Here is a 25,949-nt window from a genome sequence, read left to right on the forward strand (position 1 = left end):
AGAGGTTCCTCACTTTATACCGACACATCAACTACTGACCTTCTTTATGTAGTGTAAACCTGCTACAAGTACGATGCCTTATGATCCGAGTCGGTCGAAGGCGACTTCCCTACCTCTGGCCTTGCTTTGACCGGTTAGAGGGAGAGCATTGGCATCATCGATAAATGAACGTATAATTTTTGTGGAGCATGTCCATGGGGCACACCTTTGATCTTTCCTACTTTCTTGCCCTAGCTTGCCGGCATTAGATAGAGCGCAGTAGGAAGGGCCCTATCTGCTTAGGCCATTACGTGACTTGCCTCATACGTCACTTCGGCATCCTCGACACTTCAGAGCACTCCTCCTTCTTTACATTAGTTTGATAGATGAACCTACAAGGGTTATCGTGTATGAGTCACATGAGGATGATAGAGCGACTGCGTGGAGTGGATCCTCATCAATATCGATTATCTCATTCTAACCCTTAAGACGAGCATGAGGACTTCACTGATGATGCCCCCTTCCACCACGAGGATCCAACTCATCATCCATCTTAGAGTCATTGTCCTTCTACTTATTATGCCACCTTAGCGGACCTCTTCGAGTGGTTCACTCGTTTCGAGCGACATTATTTTGAGCGATTCGACAGTATCGATGCAACTTTGCAGTAGATCTGTCAGCACCTCCACATATCTTTTTCAGCGTCGGCACCTCACGAAGCCTCCAACGATGAAAATCACTGATTTTATTTTTATTTTTTCTTTTATTTGTTTTATTTTTAATTTTTTAGACTTCTTTCGTTTATTATCTTTTGAATTATGTTTTTATTTTTATGGTTGTTTCTAAGTGAGTTTGTAACCTCTTAATCTTCTTTTATTATTTGTGTTTATTTTCTTATTAGCTTCTCGGAACCATGCACTGCATTTAGATTTGCCTACAATTCTGGTTTTCACCATTCTGGCGAATTCATCCATATTCAGGGCAATTTCTATTTTCTCCCTCTCTTATGATATTTTGCTTATATTATGCTTATATCTATTTGTACATTAAGGATAATGTACATCTTAAGTGTGGGGAGGTTATTCATATAATTATTAGAAAATCCCTGAATTATTTAAAAATTAAAAATTTTAGATTGTTTCCCTAAATTGAGGTATTATCTTGAAGTCTTAAATTTACAAGTGTGACATCAAAAACCATGATTTTTTTTGAGATTTTGAGTCTTTAAAGCATACATTTTTTCATGCTCATTCTATTATTGGTAATGAGTGTGTCAACTCAATTTTTTGTAAGATTTTGAGTCTTTGATTATGCATGTCGAGATCACACATTTGATTTGATATACTGAGATGATAAAGACACTCAGGTTTTATCCCACTTATCCCATAAAAAGCCTACATTTTTAATTAACCCTTAGTGAATGCTGTTGAGACTAACACACCATTTCTTGATTAACCCATTAATGTTAACCCATAACCTTTTTTTGTTGGGACTTTTTCCAGCTTTATTGACTCCTTTTTTGTCGAGATTTAATTTGGTTAGTTGCTTAACTATACTCTTTTATTTGATTTGCTGAATTATTTCTTATTTTTCTAAAAAAAATTGAAAAAAAATATTGATCATTAATTAGTTACTTGTTGATTGAGCTTGAATAGTTAAATTCATATTTTAAGAACAAGCTCGTTTTTGTTCTTGAATTTTCTTTATTGATGCACTTGTTTTTAATTCAACATATGTTTATTTTTTCTAGTTTGATAATTTATCCACTCGATTTCAATTATAACAAACTTTTCTTTCCTTTCTCCGCACCTTTAACCTAAGCCCTATTACAACCTCTTAAAGACCTTTTGATCGGTGTGTCATATCATTTTATAGTGGTGGACATTTGATTTTCAAGCAAGCCTATGCTAATGACATTTCTTGTTCTATTGTTGACTGCTTATTTCTTGAACCTTAAAAACTTTGAGTGCTTTGAGTGAATCTTTAGTGAGGATGTCAATTCTTGTAAATTTCGAATTGAAGGATAATTACTTAAATAAGGGGAGGCAACTATATTTTTGTACTTTAAAATTTTTTACTTGGATTGTTTGAACCTTTAGTGCCCTCTTAGTTGAATTACCAATGCATGATTGTTTGTGAGTTATTTTGAAACATTATTAATAAGATTTACAAGTTAAGAAATATTAACTTTAATGTGAGTTGAGGATTTTGCTTGAGGACAAGCTAGCGCTTAACTGTGGGGATATTTGATAAACGATAAAAGTAACATATTTTAATCCTATTATTAATGTGTTTTTGGATGATTATTTATGTAAATTGGTGAATTTGATGCTCCTAATCCTTTCAATTCATGTTTCTATACTTAGGTGAGCATTTAGGAGCTAAAGGAGCAAAAGACAAAAAAAATCAGACAAAAAGAGCACATTTCAGGAGCCACACGGGTTGGACACACTCCCATGTGAGCCACATGGTCATGTGCCAGCCCGTCCCAATTTCACATCCTGCTTCCCAAACACGCGAAAAAACACAGTTTTTAGGCTTCCTGAGCATTCTAAAATCTATAAATACCAAATAAATGAAGAGATAGGGGAGCCATCAGAGAAGATCGAAGAAAAGAAATCGAAGAACACCATTGGAGCCAACACTAAAGCAAATACCCATCTAGATCGAAGACCTCCTTTTAATTTCTTTTAAATTTTTTATGAGTTTCTTTGTTTCTTGTGGTTTTTCTAACTTTGAAATGTTTTCATACAAAATTATGAACTAGTTCCCTAGATACCTAGGGAAGATGAAACTTATGATGAATTCTATTATTTAATTTTTGTTTTACGCGATAAATACTTAATTCTTGTTCTCAATTATGTGTGCTTATATATTAATTTAATAATTCTGGGATATTAATTCATGTTTAATGTGCTTAATTCAGTGGAAGAAGAGTTCATGTTTAAGAGTAGATCTAGCATAATTGAGTGGAGTTGCGTGCAATCCTAAAAATATGATGACATAAATCTATCAGATTAGAGTCAAATCTAATAAGGGAATCCATAGATCAAGTTAATGCGACGATAGTGATTTTAATAAGAAAGAAATTTCAATTAATTAACCTAGAGTCAGTTGCTCTTACTCTCGAAAGAGATATTAGCATAATTTAGGGATTTCTATGGATTAATTCATCAAATGAATAAATCATTTGATTCAAATTCATAATAATAGATGAAGTGTAGGTAGATTCTTTCCTGGGTATTGTCTCTCTCATTGGTTATTATTTGATTATTTTCCTATTTCATTCTCTGTTGAATCCTTAGTTAAATTAGTTTAGTAATTTTAGTTTAAAACCTATCACTCCAAATTGTTTGACTAAATAATAGAAAAATAGTAATTACTAATACTTTTAGTCCTCTTAGATACAATATCTCTACACACTGTAGCTATACTATTTACCGATAGGTGCGCTTGCCTTTGTCATATTTTTAGTTAGTTACGTGAGACACATCAATGACTATGGTGTGGTATTTTGATGATTGATTGTAGGAGGTTATTGTATATTAAATGAGTTTATACTTATTGTGAAATGATTGATTATTAAGTTGGTATTATGGTCAACTTTAACATGGTAGGAGTTGGTACTTATATTGCATGCTAAGCACAAGTATGGCTTAATTCTAGTTGGTAAGAAATGGAATTGAATCATGGTATTGGAGTATAATTTAAAGCATGGTATGTTAGGTAGTTTAAATGCTATGTGTCGGTACAAGTTTATATGAATTGATTGAAAAGTTTTAATTATTGTTGAATTGAGGTGCCAATTGTGGCATATTGATTAAGCACTTAGGGTGGTTTTATAAGTTGTATCCTGGGTATATTTTGATATCTTATGAACAGGTCTAATGAATGGTTAAAGGCTTGTTTATGGAACAAGTAAGAATCGATTATGTGACTTGATTTAAAAGGCATATTTTGACACAAATGGGCGTGTGACCCTATTTTACACTTTTGCCCAATTTTCTGAAATGTTCGAAATTATTCTATGTTTGTTTTTGAAATTGATTTTAAAGCTTTCGTAAGCTTGAATTAACTGCAAATTTGTATGCAAGACATGATTTGTTTGATGAATTGATGTTTTAAGATTGATTTGAATAAAATACTTTAATTAATTTGCATGTTCTGGTTCTATTATTTACTTTAGCACTTTATAACTCAACTCCGACGATCGGACCAGGTGAGAGGTATTACATTTAGTGGTATCAGAACTACTAATTAGTTTATTCTAGGACTAAACGTAGCATATAGTGGGTCTAGAAATTACATGCCACATATAACCTACGATAATGTGATGCTTTTTATCTAACTTGACTCTACTTTCTTATAGATATAAAGGTGTTAGCAAAATCTAATTGTGTTGTTTGAGATGAAGTGGATAGTAGTGTCTTGGCTTTCGAACAGAGAGCGAGTCACAATATGCCAGTTCTGCAAATGTCCAGTAATGAAATGAAAAATGTCATTTTTCGCATGATGAGTCAATGGTTTAGTGAGTTTGTACGAGCCAACCGTGTGACTCCGTAACCTCTAACCCCGGTAGTGGCTCATCGGACACCCTCGTGTCCTCAAAACCCTACACCTTCAACTGTTCACCGACCTCTTGTGGATAAGATTTGTAAATGTCGGGTCAAACAATTTAGAGGTAAAGTTGACAATGATCTAACCAGAGCTAAATACTAGCTCGAGAATACGGAACACGTTTTTGCAAAATTGACATGTTTCCTTGAAGATAGATTGAAATGTGACATTTTGTTATTGAAAGATGAAACATATTCATGCAAGACATGATTTCTTTGATGAATTGATGTTTTAAGATTTTTTTGAATAAAATATTTAAATTAATTTGCATGTTTCGGTTTTATTATTTACCCCGTAACTCGACTCCAGTGATTGGATTGGGTGAGGTTTGTTACAAATCCTTCTTCTAGTATGTCGAAAAATATTGTAGCCATATAATGCATATATGCAGCTGAAGCATTGCATAATCCAAATAGCATTCGAAAGGCATACTTTCCAAACAGATATGTAAACGTGGTTTTTTTTCTGATTATCTAGGTGGATAGGGATTTGATGATATCCCAAATATCCATCAAGGAAAAAAATATTATTCCTTTTCGACCTATCAATCAAGAATTTGGTCTACAAACGGTAGCGGGAAGTGATCTTTTTTAGTTGCATCATTTAATTTCCAATAGTCAGTACATACTCGCCATCCTGTAACAATTTGAGTAGGAATCAACTCATTTTTCTTATTTGTTACCATTGTCATTCCTCATTTTTTCCGAAACACATTGTATTGGACTTACTCATTCACGATCAAAGATAAGGTAGACAATTACGACATCTAACCACTTCATTAGCTCCTTTTTGACCACATCTTTCATTGTTGGATTAAGGCGTCATTGAGCATCGACCACTAACTTCTTTCCTTCATCCAAGCTTATTTTATGCTAGCATAAAAATAGATTAATTCCTTTAATGTCAACAATGTTCCACCCAAAAGCTTTCTTATGATCTTTAAGTACATCCAAAATCGCTATCGCCCAAATACTCATATTTCAAATGTACGAGAAGGGGCTTTAATTCCTAGACTGGTGGTTTTATAATCAACAAAATCATCTTGGCTAAAAGATTCTTTCACTGGAATAGAAGTTCCTTATATTGTATTTCCTAATCTAGTTGATTTGCATATTCCAACTGCTTCTCGAACAGTTTATCAAAAAACTTGTCTTCCAGAATTTCTTCAACATCTGAAGTGCAGTCTTCATCGTCGCTCAATTGTTCTTCTATTTCTTCCTCCTTATCCTCATTCACTTCACCAATTATAATTACTTCTTTTGCTGGTTCTACTTCTCTAATTTTTCTCCAAGTATAATCATTGTTGCTCATTAGTTCAAAAAGCATAACAATTTCTTGAGTAGTTTTCGATCAAACACTTTCTCCAACCATTACGTCAAGTTGTTATTTGCTCTCCTAATCTAATCCTGCATAAAAGTGTTGTAATTGAATTACTATATTGATTCCACCCCTAGTGCCTTTCATACAATTATTTTGATTCTTACCCATGCTTGACCAAGCATTTCGAAAGGGTTCTATTTGAATTGCAACAACTCCCGATTTGTCTTTAACTGTACAGGCATGGGTATGATCCTTTGTAAGAACCATTGTACAAACTCTTCCCATGTTGTAATAAACCCTAAAGGTAACACTTCTAATCATTCTCGGATTTGGCCTCCCAAGGCAAAAGGGATCAATAGTAACTTGATTGCTTTATCTGAAACTCTAGCATAGCTCACCGTGCTACATAGTTGTTCAAACTGCCTAAGAAAGGCCATTAGTTTAATGGTTGAATCGCCATTAAGCTACATAGCTGTTGATAACCATGTTAATAAGGAGGGATTAATCTCAAATGGAATTGTGCTCATTACTAGTCAGGCTATAGTAGGCTTTAGCCAATTTGTATCAAATATAGTTCTACCCACCAAAGTTGGCATAATGTTTCTCCTCTAAATTTACTAACAATAAAATAAAATAAAAAAGTCGTATCTATAAACTTTAGTATTCCTACTTATCTTATTAATTGTAAACAATATTTTCAATATTTATCATCGAAACCTCCCGGGCAACGGTGCCAACAACTTGACCGTCTATAAATGAGTTATCATTTATAGTAAAATATAACACCAAAAATATATATGAATTTAGAATAATGGTGTTCGCAAGTGCACGAGTCAAATTGTAATATAGTTAGGACAACAAAATACTTGGAAGTATTTCAAGGATCATACCCAATGGAGGATAGAATAAATTATAAAAACCTTGTTACAATAATAAGTCTAAGTAGTAGTAGTTACTTCCTATATTATGATAAACCATAAAATACATTAAAGAGATACGAATAAATAACGAGAACAAATAAATAAGAAAAATAAACAAACAACTTAAATAAATAAATCAATCAGGAAGATTAACTCACTTCAAGATTTGTAATTAACTTCGGATTAAGGTTTTAGGGTGGATTAGCTACCGATTAACCAATTATTACCTCCAAGCCTCTAATTAACTAATCGATTGGTTGATACTTGCTTAGCTCCTACCTTCACTTTCTCAACTAGGATAAATTATGATTTACTTGGTGTGACTTATCTTCTGACCTCGTCTAGCCTATGATAACTTCCTAGGGTTATCAATCCTAGTGGTTTATGTAACACCCTCTATTCGACCCGAATCACCGGATTCAGATATTAGATGTTACCACGAACAAAGACTTATCATAAATTTAAAAAAAAACTATGAATAAATCTTTTTCAACATACCTCTTCATTTTTTTTAATTACATAAGATGTAAAGAAAAGCATCAAAAAATACAGCAGCTACTTGAAGGTAATATAAGACACCACTTCACAACAATTTGTTAAAAAAAACTCCCTTAACGTAGAGAACTATATGCCATACTCCTAAGATATTTTCTGTATGCATGGTATCTCTACTCACCGCCATATCGGTGTATCCCTGGCTTGGTTTCTCTTGGCGGACTTGATCATACAGTTGAAGCTGAAACATGAACAAAATGCTTGTAAGTTTACACGAACTTAGTGAGTTTGAATATAAAATACCTTGAAGCCTTTCTATCTGAAATCTTCATTCTATATACTCGGATTACTGATCTGTCTTTGGAATACACCTTCATAACATCAAACATATATTCTTATACACCACCAACCATACTTAACGTATCATTCTCACTTTACTTCTTGGCTGACTCTAGGTCTTACTAGATAATATCTACATCTTTTATTCTCTTAGGACAACGAAGGTGATTCTTCAAAGAATACCTATCTAGAGCCCACTTTCTACGAACCTTCTCTTTGAACAACATTTAACATTTTTCTCCAAAATGATTGTTTATAGATACTTTTCTTTGGTAGATACATACCAGCTAATCTTACATTGGGCAAATTTTTATACTGAGTTTTATAACAGACTACCATTCAGATCATATCTTGAACCTAAACCCAAATCAAACTTAAGATGATGATGAAACATCCTAGATCATCTTGAAGAATTCTAAACACCGTTGTTACATGACACAAGAATGCCCAAACTGAAAAATGATTCAGATTCCAAAAACCCCAGATCGAGACATAATACTATTCATATATGGCAGATATCGAATAACTCAAATTTCAACCCTACTTAGCATAGACAAACTCAAATCAATAAATACTTATTCCTTTCATAACTTTGAATACGCCCGTATCCCATACTAACAGACTCCTATGGCAGATTCTCTCTTTAGAAATATTGGCACGTACTTCCATTTAGAAACCATTCGGTAAGACTCATTCAACTTCATCACAAGACTAACTTACAATGTTAACTTCAGAACGTTTTAGATCGCTATCTTAGAATCATCTATTGGAGAGATCTCAGAACTTACTAGAAGGGCAGATAACAAGATTTTACCACGTAGGCATCCCCGAATACGCCACATAGGCATTGCATAATTCACCACAAAGGAAACACAAAATGTTCTACAAAAGCTAAAAAGAATACGCAACAAAGGCAGCGCATAGAATTGTGTGTTTACTATCCCAACAGGATTTCACAGAAGATGTCATGGATTTCACCCACATGGACTTATAAATTTTCCTATGTTGTGATTTGCCAGTCTAGTCTACATATTATTGAAGGCATTACCATGAACATTTTCAAAGTCATAAATAACATGGGTCTTCACCACCTGGTCTCACACATACTTTCATTTCGTGATCTGCCAATCCAGCCTACATATCATTAGAGGAATCACCATGAATGTCATCTTTCAGCTTGATTTGCCTATTTGGTTAGCAATATTCCTACCTTACCAAAGGCGTCAAAAATGGATATTGATTTATCTCACATAGATTTCCCTTACTCCATTCAGCTTCTTGCCTAACTTGTTCATATTCTCTTAAGAAAATTCACCTTTACTTACCTAATTTCATTTGTGACTACATCTCACATCATTTTGATCATACAATAATTTTTTTATCTCTTAAGTGAACATGCTGCGACATTACTTTGATTCACACATTTACCAGTTTTCCAAGACTCTACCATCATATATATTTTACTTGAGCAGTTAACATGTAGGATTCCAAATAGAGACTCACATGATATTTACAAAGACTGTAGCTTGGAGTTCCAAAACTCAAACATCTCTCTTGAACCAGAAGCAATTTCTTAAAGAACATGGAACCATCTTTAAAACTCATCTACAGACAATTGACTAGCATCTCAGTTACAGATGACCCCATGCAGGGTCTCTTATTCACAACTCACTATTGAAATGCTTCTTAATACACTTATTCTTTCAAAAACTTAACATGTAGAGCTATCAGACTTACTAGTAGGTAGAACATGAATTGATTAAATAAAAAACCTTCACTTCCAGCTTAATAAAGGAAAAGAAAACATATAAGTTCTAAGAGGAAGAACCAAAGAGTAGTATTGAAGGAAGAAAACCATGTATACGAATATATATATAGTTTCCTCTTATCATAACTTGACAAGTGTCAATTGTATCCAGATTTTGTCCTAAATAATGGCATACAAGGTCTGAGAGAAACATAAATGAGGATCCTGTACCAATATTATTTGACCAGCCAATTTAGGTGGCTCCTAACAAGATCACATTACAAAATCCAACTAGCACAATACTCAGATAAACTAGGCGTACTATACTACAACATTAAAACCCTAATTTCTTTCCTACTTAAGCTTTTACTTTCTTCGGCTTCAGTTCTTCTCTTGTTCAAAGGTAATATTTGCTATTCTTTTCTTTCTATTTCATTCATACTAAATAGTTAGAACTACAACCAGAGAGAGGGCCCGAGACTAGCGCAACCAAGAATACATTCCCAGAGGTCCCATCAAATTTGAATCCCAAGGTCCTGATGACACCTCACATCGTGCATTGGCTCTGATGTACAACTGTAGCACTACTCAAGATAAAATAAATTGATACTTTGGAGCCCGGGGTGTCTTCTACCAAAATTTTTCCTACGACTTTCGACGACCATGAGGATATCGTTTAAACGATAATTCCATAGGTTTTATTCTTCCCTTAATCCTGTTGGAGGCCGACTTCCATTTGCCACTCCATCCTCTCTTTTGTGCGGTGCTAAGTGAATACAACTGATATGAACTCACTTACAGGATGTAATTGAGTTGTTTGATTTCCCGATCGAAAATTAAGTAGTTCTCATTTTAGTTAACAAAGGATATATTTTAAGAAGATAGTCGGATAAAATAAAGATAGTTTGATGGACAAAACAGATAAACGAACTCAAAACAAGAAAGAACCCTTAATAGCAATTAAGGACCCGAATCTTATGAGTTTTAAGGTGATAAGATGAGTAGTTGGATAGGATTGTGACCCATTATCTAGCAAGATAGGACCCAACGGTATAATTTTGAACGCCACACTCAGACGAGTGATAAGTTTAGGAAAGAAACAAGGTTGGCGCCACTAGCTTAGCTAGATAAGTCAAGTTGAATCTCAAAGAAAAACGAGAGTGAATAACTCACAAAGTTATAATTTATATATGTCAAAAGTTGTACCCAAAGTTTACAAAAGAAAACTATTTATAGGCTAAAATATGACCAGCCGAATAGACAAACATTAATGGAAAATAATTAAGCTAAATTAATGTCCAACTGAAAATGATAAACTTGGTGAAATGCAAATGCTGGTTGGTCTTGATTCATGGCTTGATTGATGAGCTAAATTTTTCTTGATTCAGTGAATAAATTTTATGTTTGTAAGTTCACCGAATGGAAGTCTGCTGATGAATGAACTTATGGGCAGTCGAATGGTCTTGAAGTGTGAACAATTGGTAGTGTAGGTGTGAACAATAAGAATCAACTGAACACTTGAAAAGTTAGCTTGATCAACTCATAATCTTTGGCAAAGTTCATGAATTAATTCCGCTGGAGAATGCATCAAGCAGCCCCAAGGTACATGCACAATCGGGTGCATAAATCCTTCTTTAATTAGTTACATTGTATTGACAAGATACATGAACATCCAGCAGAATAATAACTCCTTTTGTTCATGCACAATCAGGTTCATTGTTTCTTCATTTAATGGCTTCAATGTATCAGCTAAGTACATGAATATTCAGCTAAAAATCAGTTTCCAACATTCATGCACAATTCGGGTGCATGCTCTATATTTAATGAACTCCAATGAATCAGCTAGATTCATGTATAGTTAATTGAAGAAATAATGCCGTCCCTACATGCATAGTCGAATACATGCTTCCACATTAACTAGCTTCGATGAACCTAGAAGATACATGTATGTTCAGCTAATAATCAGCTCCCAAAGTTCATGCATATTCAGGTATGTGCGCCACATTGAATGAGCTTCATTGAATTAACATTGTGCATAAACTTGTCCAGCTGTATACCTTAAAACCTGTTAAAACAAATTAAAAATAACTTTAAAGCAAATTAAACAGATAAATAAATACGTAATGGACTAAAACACGTTTAATAGAGCTAATCAAGCTGTAGTAAAGTAAACATAATTAAATCAGCTAAAGTAATTAAGATGTCTAGGTCTAGCTAGCTAAGTTAGCTAGCTAATTCGAATTCAGCTTCCAATAAATTGAAGATACTTCTTAATGAGTCGTCCAACCCCTTTGTAGCTTTCCCCCAAATTTGTGCAGCTAAAGTCAAAACTATTCTTTGAAATAGCTTAGATCATGCTCGAGTGATCAGTTCGCTAGGTAGCTCAATTGGAACTCGATTGAAGTCGACTGAGCCCTTAGGCTGGTTCGTATCAACATCGCACTAGGGCAGCTATCGACCTTATCTTCGTAGACACTGGTGGCATTCTTTATAGATTGTTGTATGCTCAATGAGCCATTGTTGTTGGGTGTTTTCAAAAAAATTACCAACTGAAGGAAAAAGGCAAGGGACTTCTGTTGGAAATGCCAATTTTAGTGTATGCCTAGGTTGTGAGCTGATCTGCTGTAATTTGGTGTAGTAGATTAAAGTAGTTTTCGCACTTGAAGTGCTTGAATACAAGAATTTTATTATGTTATAATTAAGTTTTCTTAGTTTTGTTTACATTCAATAAAAAGTGTAAGTTGAGTCGTTTATTGACCTTAGGGGCCGAACGAGGCGTAAGAGTGAGTTAATGTACTTTGTGAGTGTGCAAGAGACCATTAGAGGGCATAGCAACTTAATACTGGTCGTTGTGCTGCAACACGGGGAGCTTGATGTTGAAACGTAGAGAGCAAGAATTTCAAGGTTGCCTTCAATTTCACGACACAACCAAATGATTTCGTGACACACCCCTAAAGCTACTTCGAGTACGAGCATACTGCCTTTGATGACACGACATAGGTACTAGCGTGTCATGACACTGGTTTTGTAGGAGAAACACTTGTGAGCTAGGGGCATTTTTGTCTACACAATCAAATATTAAACATGATAGTGTCAACTAACCTAGGTTTAAGGACAACATCAATCCTAACTCTATAAATAGACTTATTTAACACTTGCTATAGACAAATTTTCATAATGTATAATTTTTTTCATAATTTCAATTTTTAGTTTTTCCGTAGGGTTGACGAGCTTATCCTCTTATGAGGAATCAGCAGTGGAGGTATGATTAAATGATTGTTGTGCAGGGTTCTTTTAAGCAGATCATTTCTTTGGGAAAGGGAGAATTTATACCATAGGCTTGATAATCCTAGGAAGTCATTTAGGTAGGAATTAACCCAAAATTATTATGGTCTGTCCTTGAATACCTTAACCACGAACCAATCTGGATTGTGAGGTCGAGAGATAAGTAGTTCTTACTTACTCGTTATTCTAGTGGAAAATCGAGAAATCCAGCTAGCGTAATAACTAGTTGATTGAATAGAGAACCCGAAGCAACAATTAGTTATGATTATTGAAGCGAGCCAGTCACCTATGCTCAAATTTCATTAAGGGTGGGTTTGGATGGGCAGCGCGTTTACCTATGATTAGTGTAAAAATAGTGGTGGCGGTGTGATTAGATTCTTTATCGTGAGACAAAAAGTAAGCTAAACGCACCGTACTACACCCGACCGCCCATCGAAACCCACCCTAAGTTTTCATAGCAAATTTCCCAAAGTTTTTCTATTTGCTGCAGGAAATATACCACCACGAGATAATCCACTGTTCGATGATGTTAGCAATAATATCCTGAAAGATCTACCACCACCATTAGCACCACAGCTACTCGTTAATATGCATATGGTGCACAACGAAAAAACCCTAAAGGACTATGCGCTACCAAGTCTAGAGATGGTTCAAGGAAGTATAACACCGCCAACCATCAAAACTAATAATTTTGAGATCAAACCAGCAATGATCCAAATGATTTAGGACAATTTGCAATTTAGAGGGACAATGACGAAGGACCCAAATAAACATTTAAAACGGTTCCTTCAACTTTGTAATATATTTAAATACTACAGGGTTACTGATGAGGATATCCGTCTACAACTATTCCCCTTCTCCTTAATAGATAACGCTTTCTCTTGGTTAGATTCGTAGGGACTAGAATCTATTATGACATGGGATAAACTCGTAGGAAAATTCTTATAGAAGTTCTTCCCTATAAGCAAAACAGTCCAACTAAGAAGAGAGGCTACAATGTTCAAACAATTGGAAGGAGAAAGTTTTCACAAAGCTTGGGAGCATTTTTAAAACGCTAATGCAGAGATGCCCACAGCATGGATTACCTGGGTGGTTGAGATTGCAAATGTTCTATAATGGGTTGGATGTACACACATGATAAGGACTGGATGGAGCTGCATGAGGAGCCTTAATGAATAGGACATACGATGACGCGTATGAACTAATAGGGAGTATGGTAATGAATTACTGCTAGTGGCCAACAGAACATTACACATATGGCCAGAAGCCATCCAAAATCAAATTTTTTCAAGAGAATGATAGATACCAACAAATATTGGATAGGTTAAAACTTATAGAATCCTAGTCCAGTTCGTTATCTATAAATGGAGGAGACAAACCTCTCTTCCATTACTCAATAATACTACCGAGGATGTGAATTACATCGAAAATAGGGGTGAAAATCTCTATTCAAATACTTATAACCTTGGATGGAGAGATCACTCGAACCTGAGATGGGCAAAAACCAAGAAGGAAGTAATAATGTTAACCAAGTTAAAAATGCTAATTATCAACCTCCTTGTTTACAAAAGCCTCAGGAAATGGCCAACCCAAATGACCGTATTGTATGTGATCAACGCTTGGATCAGATCGAGGGGAATATAGTCAATGAGGATAGATGTGAAACAAGTGTAGTTTGAGTACACCAATTCTGAAAAAATATTGACTAAACTAGAAGAGCAGATGAACCAATTGATGACAATGATGAGAGATATTAAGAGACAATTGGCACCAGCATTCCTAGTAATACTGAAGATAATTCTCGAAGGGAAAGGAAGGAGCATGGAAAGCAATTACGTTATGTTCGGGCAAAGTACTGAGTACCCCAGAGACCCTGGCACACGAGGGAACCGAAGAAAATGCCGAAGATCCTCAGGAAGACCCCCAAAAAGCTAACGAAAAACTAGAACCAAAAAGCTAAGCTGAGAGATGAACCAGTTAAAGAACTCGCACCTAGAAAAGTATAATTCCCTTTAGAGTTTGAGGAAAAATAAATGCGAGATGAAGATGAATTTGTAAGTTTCCTTAACTTATTTAAAACCTTACATGTTAACTTGCCTCCTATTGATTTGATCGAAAAAGTCTTTAAATATGTTAAATTCTTAAAAGAAATTATGTCTACGCATTGAAAAATTAAAATAGGAGAGCAAATTAACATAAGCGTCTCATGTAGTGCGATCATATCTAGATAGGTTCTCCAAAAGGTAAAGGACCCAGGAAGTTTTACAATCCCCATAGAGATAGGGAATATTCACTTAAGTAAAGCCCTATGCGATTTAGAAGCTAGTAAAAACTTAATGCCCTTATCTATATATGAAAAACTCGAGCTAGGGGACCTCAAGAACACTCAAAACACACTACAATTAGTAGACATATCTTCTATACATCCGAAAGGAGTACCGAAAGATGTGTTAGTCAAAGTGCACAGCTTCACCATCCTAGTAGATTTTGTGATACTCGATTTAGATGAAGACCGTAAGATACCTATCTTGTTAGGTAGACCATTCTATGTAGTGTCAAAATCCACCATTGATCTAGAAAAGAACGATTTAACTATGAAGATCAATGATGAAATTAAAATTTTTAAATGTGGTCACCAACAAGATGGAGGAGATAATATTATGGAATATCTATAAAAATCCCTAACAACCCTGAACCAGGAGAAGTATTTTTCATGATTAATGCAGGCTCAAAAAGTAAATTCAAAGAGTGGGACCAACGTAACAAGGTGGAATGGCATGACGGGTGCTAGACGAACACTGATGGAAATAAGACAAAAAGAGCATCCTTGGGAACATTGATCGAGCTGACAAATGGATCTGGCAGCAAAACTTGACAGTTTTAATTTAACTCTAATTTTATATACATTTTTGTATTTTTAACTATTTACTTAGCTTAGACTTTAATTTTTACTAGCATTGTGTTTAATAGGAACCAAGAACACTTTGGGAGCAAAAAATTGGGTCAAAATAGAGTTGATGTCGAAACACGAAAATTCTATGTCGCAGCACTGCATCCAGTAACAAAGAATCAAGAAAATTATCTCGATGTCGCAACACAGAACCTCTGTGTCGCGACACATAAAACAGTCTACCCAGGTTTCCAAAATTTCAGTGTATGTCATGACATCGAACCCCGATGTCGTTACAACGACAAACTACTAAGGATGTCATGACATAGAACCCCTGTGTCGCGACAACACTGTAATTTTCTATAGGGTTGACCTGACCCGATTGCGTAACCTGGCAACATAACCCATGTTTTAACCCATCCTTAACACTAATATAACCCATATTTTAGCCCTAGAACATATTATCAACCTCCTCTAAACTCTAAAACCCTCTCTAACCCTTTCAAAAACTTTAAATTTTTAAGCTCTAAAACTCTTTTTCTCAAATTAAAACACAATCCTTCTTGATAGTGGAAGAACTTAGACAAAGAATTCACAAAACAACATCTCTACGAGAAATCCAATGCATCTCCACTCAAGGTTAAGGGTTCTAAACTTCTTTTACTGTTTAATTCGAAACATTACTTGATATCTTGTTGAGTGTTAGCATTGGATTATATCAAACATGCCATCTAAGAAATCTAGAAAAATGCATGAACAAAAACCACCAACGGTTTTAGATCCTATAAAGTTTCAAAATAAAAATGCTGAAAATTATTTTCTCGAACTTCAAGGAAAAACCTTTATTCAAGAAAGGGGATTCAAACCATCGATGGTTCTTTGTAATGAAATTTGGTCTCTAGTACAATATCATAGATGGGAGCGTTTTTGCACAATCCCAAAAGAAAATGTTGTTATCCCTCTTGCACAATAATTTTATACCGCTTTTAAGGACGAGGAAACTCAGAGAGCACGTAGTGTTATGTGAAAAATAATAATAGTAAGGGGTAAGGATATGGCATTTTCCTCAAAAATGATTTGCAAATATTATGATGCTATATACTATGAATCTGATTACTTAAAGAATATTGATTTAACAGAATTTAAAGATATTGATATGGAAAGTATCGTAAAATATTTAACTGAAAATCAAGGAGAATGGAACCTCCAACCAGATACCGGGCTACCAATCAATTTTAATCAAGCTATAATGTTTCTGATAGCTAAAATGTGGATGTAATTTATTTGCACTAGAATTACACCTACTCTTAACTTTTCTAATGGCAATACATTTCGAGCTATTCTATTATTTGGAATTTTACAAAGGAAATAGATATGCATTGGGAAATGGATCCATCAAAGTATGAAGTACTGCGTTAGTGGCCAGAAGGTTGGGATTTTCTTTCCCAACTCGTGACGACACTTTGGAAAAGCGCAGAGGTTCCTATGGAAGAGAACGACCAATTCATGCACCCAACAAAGAGTTTAATCAGTGATTCTATGTACACGTAGTATGTAGAACTTAACCATAAACAGATTAGAGACTGGAACCAGAGGACAAAGGAAAAGATGGATGTCCTTCCTCACTCAAAAGAAAAGAAAAGATGATACCGCAAAGAAAAACGGGTGGGAGTAGTGAAGTAAAAATAGACAGAATGATACAATAGATGCAAGAAATGGGTCTAGTCGTTCAAGAATTCGTACGACGAAACAATATGAGAGTCCTTAATCATCTGCTGGACATGCCTTGATCCGATGAAAACTCATCATGCAGAAGAAGAACAAGAGAGTGAAAAGAGAAGTGATAATGAAGAGGAAAGAGAAGAGGCGGAGGAGATAGCCCTCCGAAGAGGAAGAGGAGGATTGAATTGACCATTTTATTTTGATAGACTATAATTAATAGTTTTAGGAATAGGACTAAAAATAGATTTTATATTGTTTTTTGTTTTGAAGTTTCCTATATAGGAACCCCACATGGAAGAAGCACAACAATTTAGAACTCACAATGATCAAAGGAGGAAATACCTACCAACAGCTTACGGAACTACCACGATCAATCGGGTAACTTCTTTCCTTAACTTTTCAGGGCTACACATTAAGGACAATGTGTAGTCTAAAGTGTGGGGGTAACATAGGAAATTTGCTTCAACTTTTATGTTTTTATTTTAATTTTATTGTCAATTGTGTGCTTAAGCTTGTAGAAATAAAAATTATTGGTTAAAAGCATGTATATAGGTTGATTGTATTTATTATAAATTTGGCATGATAGTAGATGAATTTAAAATTTTTATTATTTGACTACTAAGTTCTATATATTACACTGTAAATAGGCAGTGAGCAATTGAATGTACCATATGATATAGGAAATACAGGAAAACGAGCATACTAGTATGTATGATAAATTGTTGAAATTGTGATTGTTTGGGTGATTAAATTTGTGAATATTGAGATACCTAGGGGTGACCTAAGGCATTGTTTATTATACACGCTAAGCCAAAAATCTAACCCTATTTATTCATCTTTAGTACATATATTTGAGTCAAAAAACACTTCTTGATGAACCTTAACGCAAAATTAGAGCCAAAAACGTTAATTTATATTTTCCCTTTTTCTTTTGTCCTGAAATGCACGAAAATAGATATCTATCCATATGAATTGAGGGTTAAGTAGATACATTACGGTGAAATTTTGCAAAATAGAGTGAAATAGGAAGGATCGGTGAGACAGAGTGATTATATGTTAGCTAATACGTGCAGAAAGGAAAAATTAAAAAAGAAAATAAAAAACGAGTAGAAAAATTTCTTGAGAGTAAAAGAATTCGTGAATGAGAAATGTATTGAAAAAGAAGAAAGAAAAGTGACAAAGTCATCGAAAATAGAAAGACTCGTTCAATAGTGCACAAAAACTCGTGAGCTAGCCATAGTTGTTGTATTATGTTGACACTTCCTATATGGAGAAATAAGGAAGGTAAGAGAAGGAAAAATAAGTTGGTAAATGGGTAAGGGTCACTAAGGGGGGAGAATAGGGAACAATACGATGTGCCAAACTATTTTCGTACTTGAAACTATTTGATGCTTACTGTTCTTAAATTCCATAGCTGTCCTAAGACACTTAGAACGTTACAAGTCGAAAAGCCCTATGTGATCTAGGTAGACTTATTTACGAATTGATATCATACTAAATAATTACATTTATGATTTTTTGTATTATGCAAGGGTAATCAAATTACCTGTATAACTTATTGATGGATCCCTACATTTGAAACCCTTAATGTTTTTATGCTTTTGTAATATACTGAACTTAGGTGTTTGATCACAAAAGTGATAAGTCATCTATATATCATGCCAAGATTATTTGTAAATATGAAATGCCTAGTTATGTGTTCCAAAACTAACATTTGTACAATATTTTCTCAAGGGTTGTCTTTTAATTATTGTCTTTGTTTGCATTGCTTGAGGACAAACAATGAATTCAGTGTGGGGGAGTTTGATCTACCGTAATTCGGTGTAGCATATTTTTATTTTGTTTTAATAAAGTTGTCTTAGTTTTGTTTACATTCAATAAAAAAATGTAATTTGAGTTTTGTATTGACCTTAGAGACTGAGTGAGACCTAATACTGAGCTAATATAGTTTGTGACTGTGTAGGAGACCATGAAAGGGCATACCAACCCAGTATTGGTCACTGTGTTGCAACACAGGGAAACTAATGTCACAACAAAGGGAGTAGAGAGAAAGAATTTTAAGGCTGCTTTTAGTGTTGCAACACAACCAAGGGATGTTGTGACACACCCTTGAAGCTACATTGAGTATGAGCATACTGCCTTCAATGTCACAACATAGGTACTAGGGTGTCGTAACATCAATTTTGTACGAGTAACACTTACGACCCAAGGGCGTTTTGGTTTGGACAATCAAATATTAAACACGAAAGTGTCAGTTGACCTAAGGTTGAGGACGACGAGAACCCGAACTCTATAAATAGGCTCATTTAACACTTGTTAGAGACAACTTTTCATATTGTATAATTTTCTTCATATTTTCACTTTCAGTTTTTCCCTTTTCTTAGACTTTAGGTTCTTTTCAGTTTTGCATTTGTCGGGAGATCTAATTTGTGGAACTCATTCAACACTTTGTGGATTTCATGCTTCAGTTAAATACAATTTAGACTTCTCTTAAACTTTCGTATCTTGATTCACTATTAGTGCTCATATTTTATATCAAGTTTATTTTTTTTAGATCCATGAGGAATTAATCCTCTTGTAGGGGATTAGCGAGTGGAGGTATGATTAATTGATTGTTGTACAGGGTTCTCTTAAGCGGATTAGCTGTTTGGGAAAGGAATAGTGTAAAACCTAGGCTTGACAACCCTAGCAAATTATTTAGGTCGGAATTAATGCAAAATTGGTATGGCCTATCCGTGAAAACCTTAACCCCAAGCCAGTTTGGATTGTGAGATCAACAGATAAGTAGTTCTTGCTTACTCGTTATTCTAGTGGAAAATCGAGAGATCCTCCTAGGATAACAACTAGTTAATTGAACAAAGAACCAAAAGCAACAGTTAGTTATGATTACCGAAGCGAGCTAGTCACCCATGCTCAGATATGATTAAGTTTCCATAGCAAATTTCCCAAAGTTTTTCCATTTATATTGTTTTTTTCTTTATTTATTAAAATACCAAAAGTATTTTTTTTATATTTAGTCGTAAGATAATTTTTTAAAGTACTAATTAGCTCTATTTTTTCTTAGGTTAGAATTAAATTAGCGCTCGCCTCCCTTGGGTACAATCCTTGGAGTACTCACCTACTTTGTTTTAACTATATTACAACCTAACCTGTATACTTGCAGATATCGCCTGTTCAACATATTTTGTGCAGGATTTCTACTCTGAGCGTTGGTGCACCTGGAGGCGGTCATGAGCCCAAAATCCAGAACAATAGTTCGAACCTACATCTAAGAAAGGGCAAGTACGTGAGAGTCATCTAGAAACTCGAGTCTAGATTCAATTTTCCTATACGGTGGTCCCTTCCTTTGGATAGTATCTGTGCACAGTGTCAGCTAGTAGATTCTCAAGTTGCATTGCAACAATACAAATGACTGATAAAAGGGCTTGTACTTGAATTAGTGGAAGTATTTTCAGTTAGAAACGTCTTCTAGTATTGCCTACAAGATTTAAGCCCAAATGGTCTTTGGCCAAATGACTCCATAAATTGTTTAAATGATTTCAACATGCCTTTTGTTTCAGTGGCTTGGCCTTATAATGCAAATACTGAATTGGCACACATATTAGTAAGGTGTATAAGAGAACCTCCTTTCTTCTTTTACCATATCTGTTGTCTTTGCCTAGGTAACTAGAGTATTTTAAGTAATTCTGGTACAACTTCTACTTCCTCTTCAAATCGATATCATTCTCATATTGATGGTGCAGGATATTCCTCGACTTCAACACAAAACATGGATATTAAGACTATTTTCGATGACACCCATTCTAAAGAGAGGGTTGCTACTGCTCCACTCAAGAAATATCAACAAAGCAAAATTAAAAGAGACCTAGGGTGGAAGAAAGCACCCAAGAGATCGGGAAAAGTGGGCGCCCTAAATTAACACGACGTAGATTCAGAAAAGTGCTCCCTACACCAGAAGTTCCTATTTCTCCAGTTCCTGCCCTACCTAAGGCGCCTGTTTTACCAGCGGAGTCTACCCGTTCTACAGACTCCCCCATTCATACTATTGATCCCCTATTGGATGAGATTCCAACAATAAGTCCAAAACAACTAGTGGTTCCATCCTGTTTTGAACTTCCCAATGCTTCCTCTGGCGAAGGTGAAGGATTCTTCCCTAGGCATGATTTATTTAAGTCAGGGTTATCTTCTGTTTCTCTAGGCTCTATATTTCAACATCAACTTAATTCTGTGCCTTAGTAGATAAATGAGGCTTTCTCATCCTATCTCTCTTCAAATCATAGGGTTAGAATGCATGTGGTAGAGAGCTTAGTAAATTCCTTAGAAAGCCAAGGTTTAAGCCTCACTCTTTCTATTTTCCTCTATAATTTTCCAACAACTAAGGTACAAATTTAATCTAGTACATATATTAAATGTGGTAGAAAATGACCAAGTTTGGGTAGCATCCCAAGTGGTAAGGCTTCAAATCCCTCATTGCGTCTAGGTTTGAATCATGCTAAAACCACTCCCCTAATTTTTTTTTCAATTTTGAAACAAAGGGTATTTTACCATTCAACCCTTTTAATTTTTGAAACCCTAATTATTTAATCCAATTTTCTAATTACATGTGGATTTCTACTGCTTTTCAACCATAATTAGAATTTCTCTTTTCTCTTCTTTAAATACATCTTTTTCTTTTATTCCCTTATTTTATTTTCACCAAAATCTTTATCTTCTTTTACTGGAAATATTATTTTGATCCCAAGATTGAAATCGAGTGTGTTCAATCGATTTTCTAATCAATTTAGCGAAAAACCATCAATTTCATCCCTAACGTACCAATATTAGTAAGAACATTCCAAATCTTGATAATTAGATCTCGAATATCTATAGAATTCATGTTCTCAATAACTTCAAGATCGATAAAATGATCTTTTACGAGTCTTCTAAAATTTTTTGATGATTTTGATAAATTTTGAACGCCGATATTAATTATTGCATATTTTTCGATCGAAAGACCCATTGTAGATGTCCCGAGCCAGACTTCGACGTGAGGATCGTCGTGCGAAACTTAAAAGTTAGGTGTGTGATCTTTTACGAGAAAATCAAGGCCAAAAATGAACCTAGCCCAAACTACAGGGCCTACCACACGGGCGTGTGGGTCGCCCGTATGGACTACACGACCCCATACACGACCATGTTTTCCGTATAGGTTGAATTATTGAATTGCCACACAGTCACAATCTCTCACACGACCGTGTACCTATTCCACATGACGCAAGGCTTCCCAAGCGATTCGATCAAACGGTCTGTGTCCCTTGTAACTTAGAATTTACAGTTTTGACTCAGAATTTTATGTTTTGATCAGATTCGTCCCTGAATAGGTTTCAAACTATTTTTAGTGAATTGAATTATGCAAATAGGTCCCTAATGATATGAGATATGCTAGAATTCATGATTGATCAATTTAATGTGATATCTATTTATATTTATGAATATTTATATTTATATGAATATTATATGTTGCCTTTGTATATATATTATACTTGTGATCGTATGAATGACATGCCTATATTATTATTCACACTGAATAAATGAAAAGCCTGAATTTCTACTAATTTGCCACAAGTTAGATTATTTAATATGCCTTGATGCATTGCATGGGTTGGGCTGTTATGAACAGAGGAAGAACAAGTAGTATATCTGCAAGAAAAATGACAAGTGTAGAGCATAGCCATGTGACAATTCTTATCTACAAATTGTTGTGTATTCACAGTCGAATGGTAAATTCCATCTGTAGGTACTACAGTAAATCCATAGCTAAAGGTCGATTTCAATGGCGGGTTTAAGCTGTAGAATCTATAGCCAAAAAGCAGATTAAACTAATTTCCGCACTTTAGGAGCTTGTAAATAAGTATTTTCATTAGGATTAATTATGTTTTTGTAAGTTTTCATTAAGTTAATAAAATGTGCAAATTGAGTCTTTTATTGCCCTTAGGTACTGAATGAGGCATAAGGGTCATCGAAACATATGACCATAATCAAAAAAATGTAAATACGAAAATTCTTGAAATTAAAAGAGTTAATATATAGCCAAAATATAAGGGATAAATATCAAATTTATAAATGAATTTTGGTTCAATGTGCAATTTGATACATTAACTTTGATTTTGTGCGGTTATAAACATGAAGCTTAAATTGTGTTGCATGTGTATATATGAAACTTTGATTTTGATTCAATTATACACATTTAAAGAAATGAATACATACATTTATTTTTATATTTGATTAATATAATTGTTTATATATGCAATATATTAACGTAAAATGATGTTAATTCAATAATGTTGTAAGTGATTTGTGAAAATTGAATCAAGTCAAAATTTCATATATCAAATTGCACCAAATCAAAGTTCACGTATAGCTTTGATATTTATCCAAAAAATATAATAATAAAAAAAATTTATAGTTAATTACAAAATTATAATCCTAAAATTTTAATAAATCCATTGAAAACGGTGGAAGCTTATAACTATTTTTTGGCTTAATACATAATTTAGTACCTAAGTTTGGCATTTTTTCCCAATGTGGTATTTTTTTTGTCCAATGTGATATATGTATTTAACAAAAGTTATACCTCTTTGTATTTGAAGCTAGCGGTGTTAACATTTTTTTGCTCAACTCAGTGTTAACTTTTTATGTTTAATTTAAAATTTAGAGGTGATTTGATGAAATTTCATAATTAGATAATAATTTAACAATTAACTTTCATTAATTCAATCCTAAAGCTCCAATTAAATCATATCTATTTATTTGTGTTTGACAAATTAAATGTAAAACTTAAAAAATTTACAATTAACATTAAATTTATTTTATTAACAAAACCATGAAAAATTCAAACATTAAATTTATTTTATTAACAAAACACAATTAACTTTCATTAGCAACTTTAAGACTCAAATTAAACATTTAAAGTTGACATGGTTACCTTTTAAGTATCAAAATATATTACTTTTGTCAAATATAAATATCATATTAGACCAAAAATATAATATAAAAACCACATTAAAAAATATTAGACTGAGTTATTAATTAATCATTCTTTTTTCTTCCTCGAACGAGCACAGTAATAATTGATCTGATTTGAGCCGCTTTTAATAACTATTGAAGCTCAAAACGCCTAATGCGGCAATTTGGCTATTGATTGTGGTAAAGCGAGTGAAAGAAAAACGTGTTCATGCAATGCAATATCTCTTTCAATAAATAACTTAAAATTAGAGTGACAATCACTTGATATAATTGATATTCGTTCCCAAAGGATCGTCCTGGATACAAAGATTTACATTAAAAAAGGGACCAAGTAAAACATAGATCAAATGATGCTCTACTTAAAGTAGTAAGGAAGGTCGAGGACATACAGGAGGAAGTAAGCCCAAGTGACACCAGAGATTCCACCAAAGAAGAACCCTCCAGTGAACTTAGCCCATCCATCCGCCGTTTGCAACTGGTCTGGCTCTTTCTTCCTCCCAGTCAGGGTTAGGCTCGGTGCTATCGATGGCTCACCTTCTTTGAACGATGCAACGCCATACATCGTCAAGCAAATGCTGAGGATCACAACCAGACCGGCAGCGGCTAAGGACCCAGCTTGACCCGCCACCGCAGTGTTCCTTAGAGGGCCGGCCTTAACGAATGGACCCACCAGGAGGAAGCCGTGAGCCAGACCCACTTCGATTCCCCTCAGAAGTGGGTTCACTGCCGTCCTATAGGCTGGGAGGTTGGAAAGGTACCATGCAATTAAGGGGCTTGAGGTGATTGGAGTCTCCAGGCTTCCAATGAAGGGGTCGCCGTTGATGGGTTGGATTACTTGAAATGTTGACTGCAAAAGGAGAGGGAGGGGGGGGGATGATAAAAAAAACTTAGTGAAGTGACGAGCCTAGCTAAGCTAACAGTGACCAGACAGACATAGCTAGCTTACCTTGTCGGATTGAACAGCTTTGACAGTGAAGCAAGGGGTCCTGGTCTTTCCGGAAGATACTTTGAACGGGGATCCCGAAATGCCCCTGGGGACTACCAGTCCTCTTGTAACAGACGACGTAAAGCTGCTCTTCAGCTGAGTCGCCATTGGAGAAGCAGTGGTAGCCATTTACGGATTTTGTTGTTAACTGAGAGCAAAAAAGAGAGTGGGAAATAGAAATATGTGCAAATAATACGAAGCCAAAATAGAGTGAGAGAAAGAGATTTTCCGATTATTGGATGCAAGAATGTGTGGTTGAGGTGGATGAGGTGTTAATTTTGCAGATTTGTGATTGGATGCATCAATCCGTGGAATCTTATCCCTTATCCAATACTCCAAATGTTGCTGACGGATTACATTAGTTCTATTTTATTTATTTTATTTAAGCTGATATCACATCTTCATAATATAGATTGAGATCGTAAAACCTAGGAACACACTTTTCTAACGGATTATATACTTAATTTCTTTACATAAAATTTGTGTTATATTTATTTTACTTTACCCTGATTAATACCATAAAACTTCCGAATTTAATTAGCTAAAAAGTTATTTTAATGTTTGGTTTGTAAAAATTATTTACTCATAGAAGACATTTGTTTAAAAAATATATAAGATTATGTTTGTAAAGAATTACTACAACGC

At 34.5% G+C, this 25,949-nt stretch overlaps 1 protein-coding gene across 1 annotated transcript; it reads right to left on the bottom strand.

The window, feature by feature from the left end:
- Positions 1-24,532: 24,532 nt before the first annotated feature.
- Positions 24,533-25,949, bottom strand: LOC107954721 (photosystem I reaction center subunit XI, chloroplastic). The gene is made up of 2 exons (XM_041096555.1): positions 25,266-25,949; positions 24,533-25,166 (listed from the first exon to the last, which is right to left on the bottom strand). Exons 1-2 carry the CDS (start codon positions 25,431-25,433, stop codon positions 24,675-24,677), a joined length of 660 nt encoding a protein of 219 aa, XP_040952489.1. The 5' UTR covers positions 25,434-25,949; the 3' UTR covers positions 24,533-24,674.

The sequence above is a fragment of the Gossypium hirsutum genome, chromosome D07 (assembly GCF_007990345.1).
Source record: "Gossypium hirsutum isolate 1008001.06 chromosome D07, Gossypium_hirsutum_v2.1, whole genome shotgun sequence".
In the NCBI taxonomy this organism is placed as follows: Eukaryota; Viridiplantae; Streptophyta; class Magnoliopsida; order Malvales; family Malvaceae; genus Gossypium; species Gossypium hirsutum.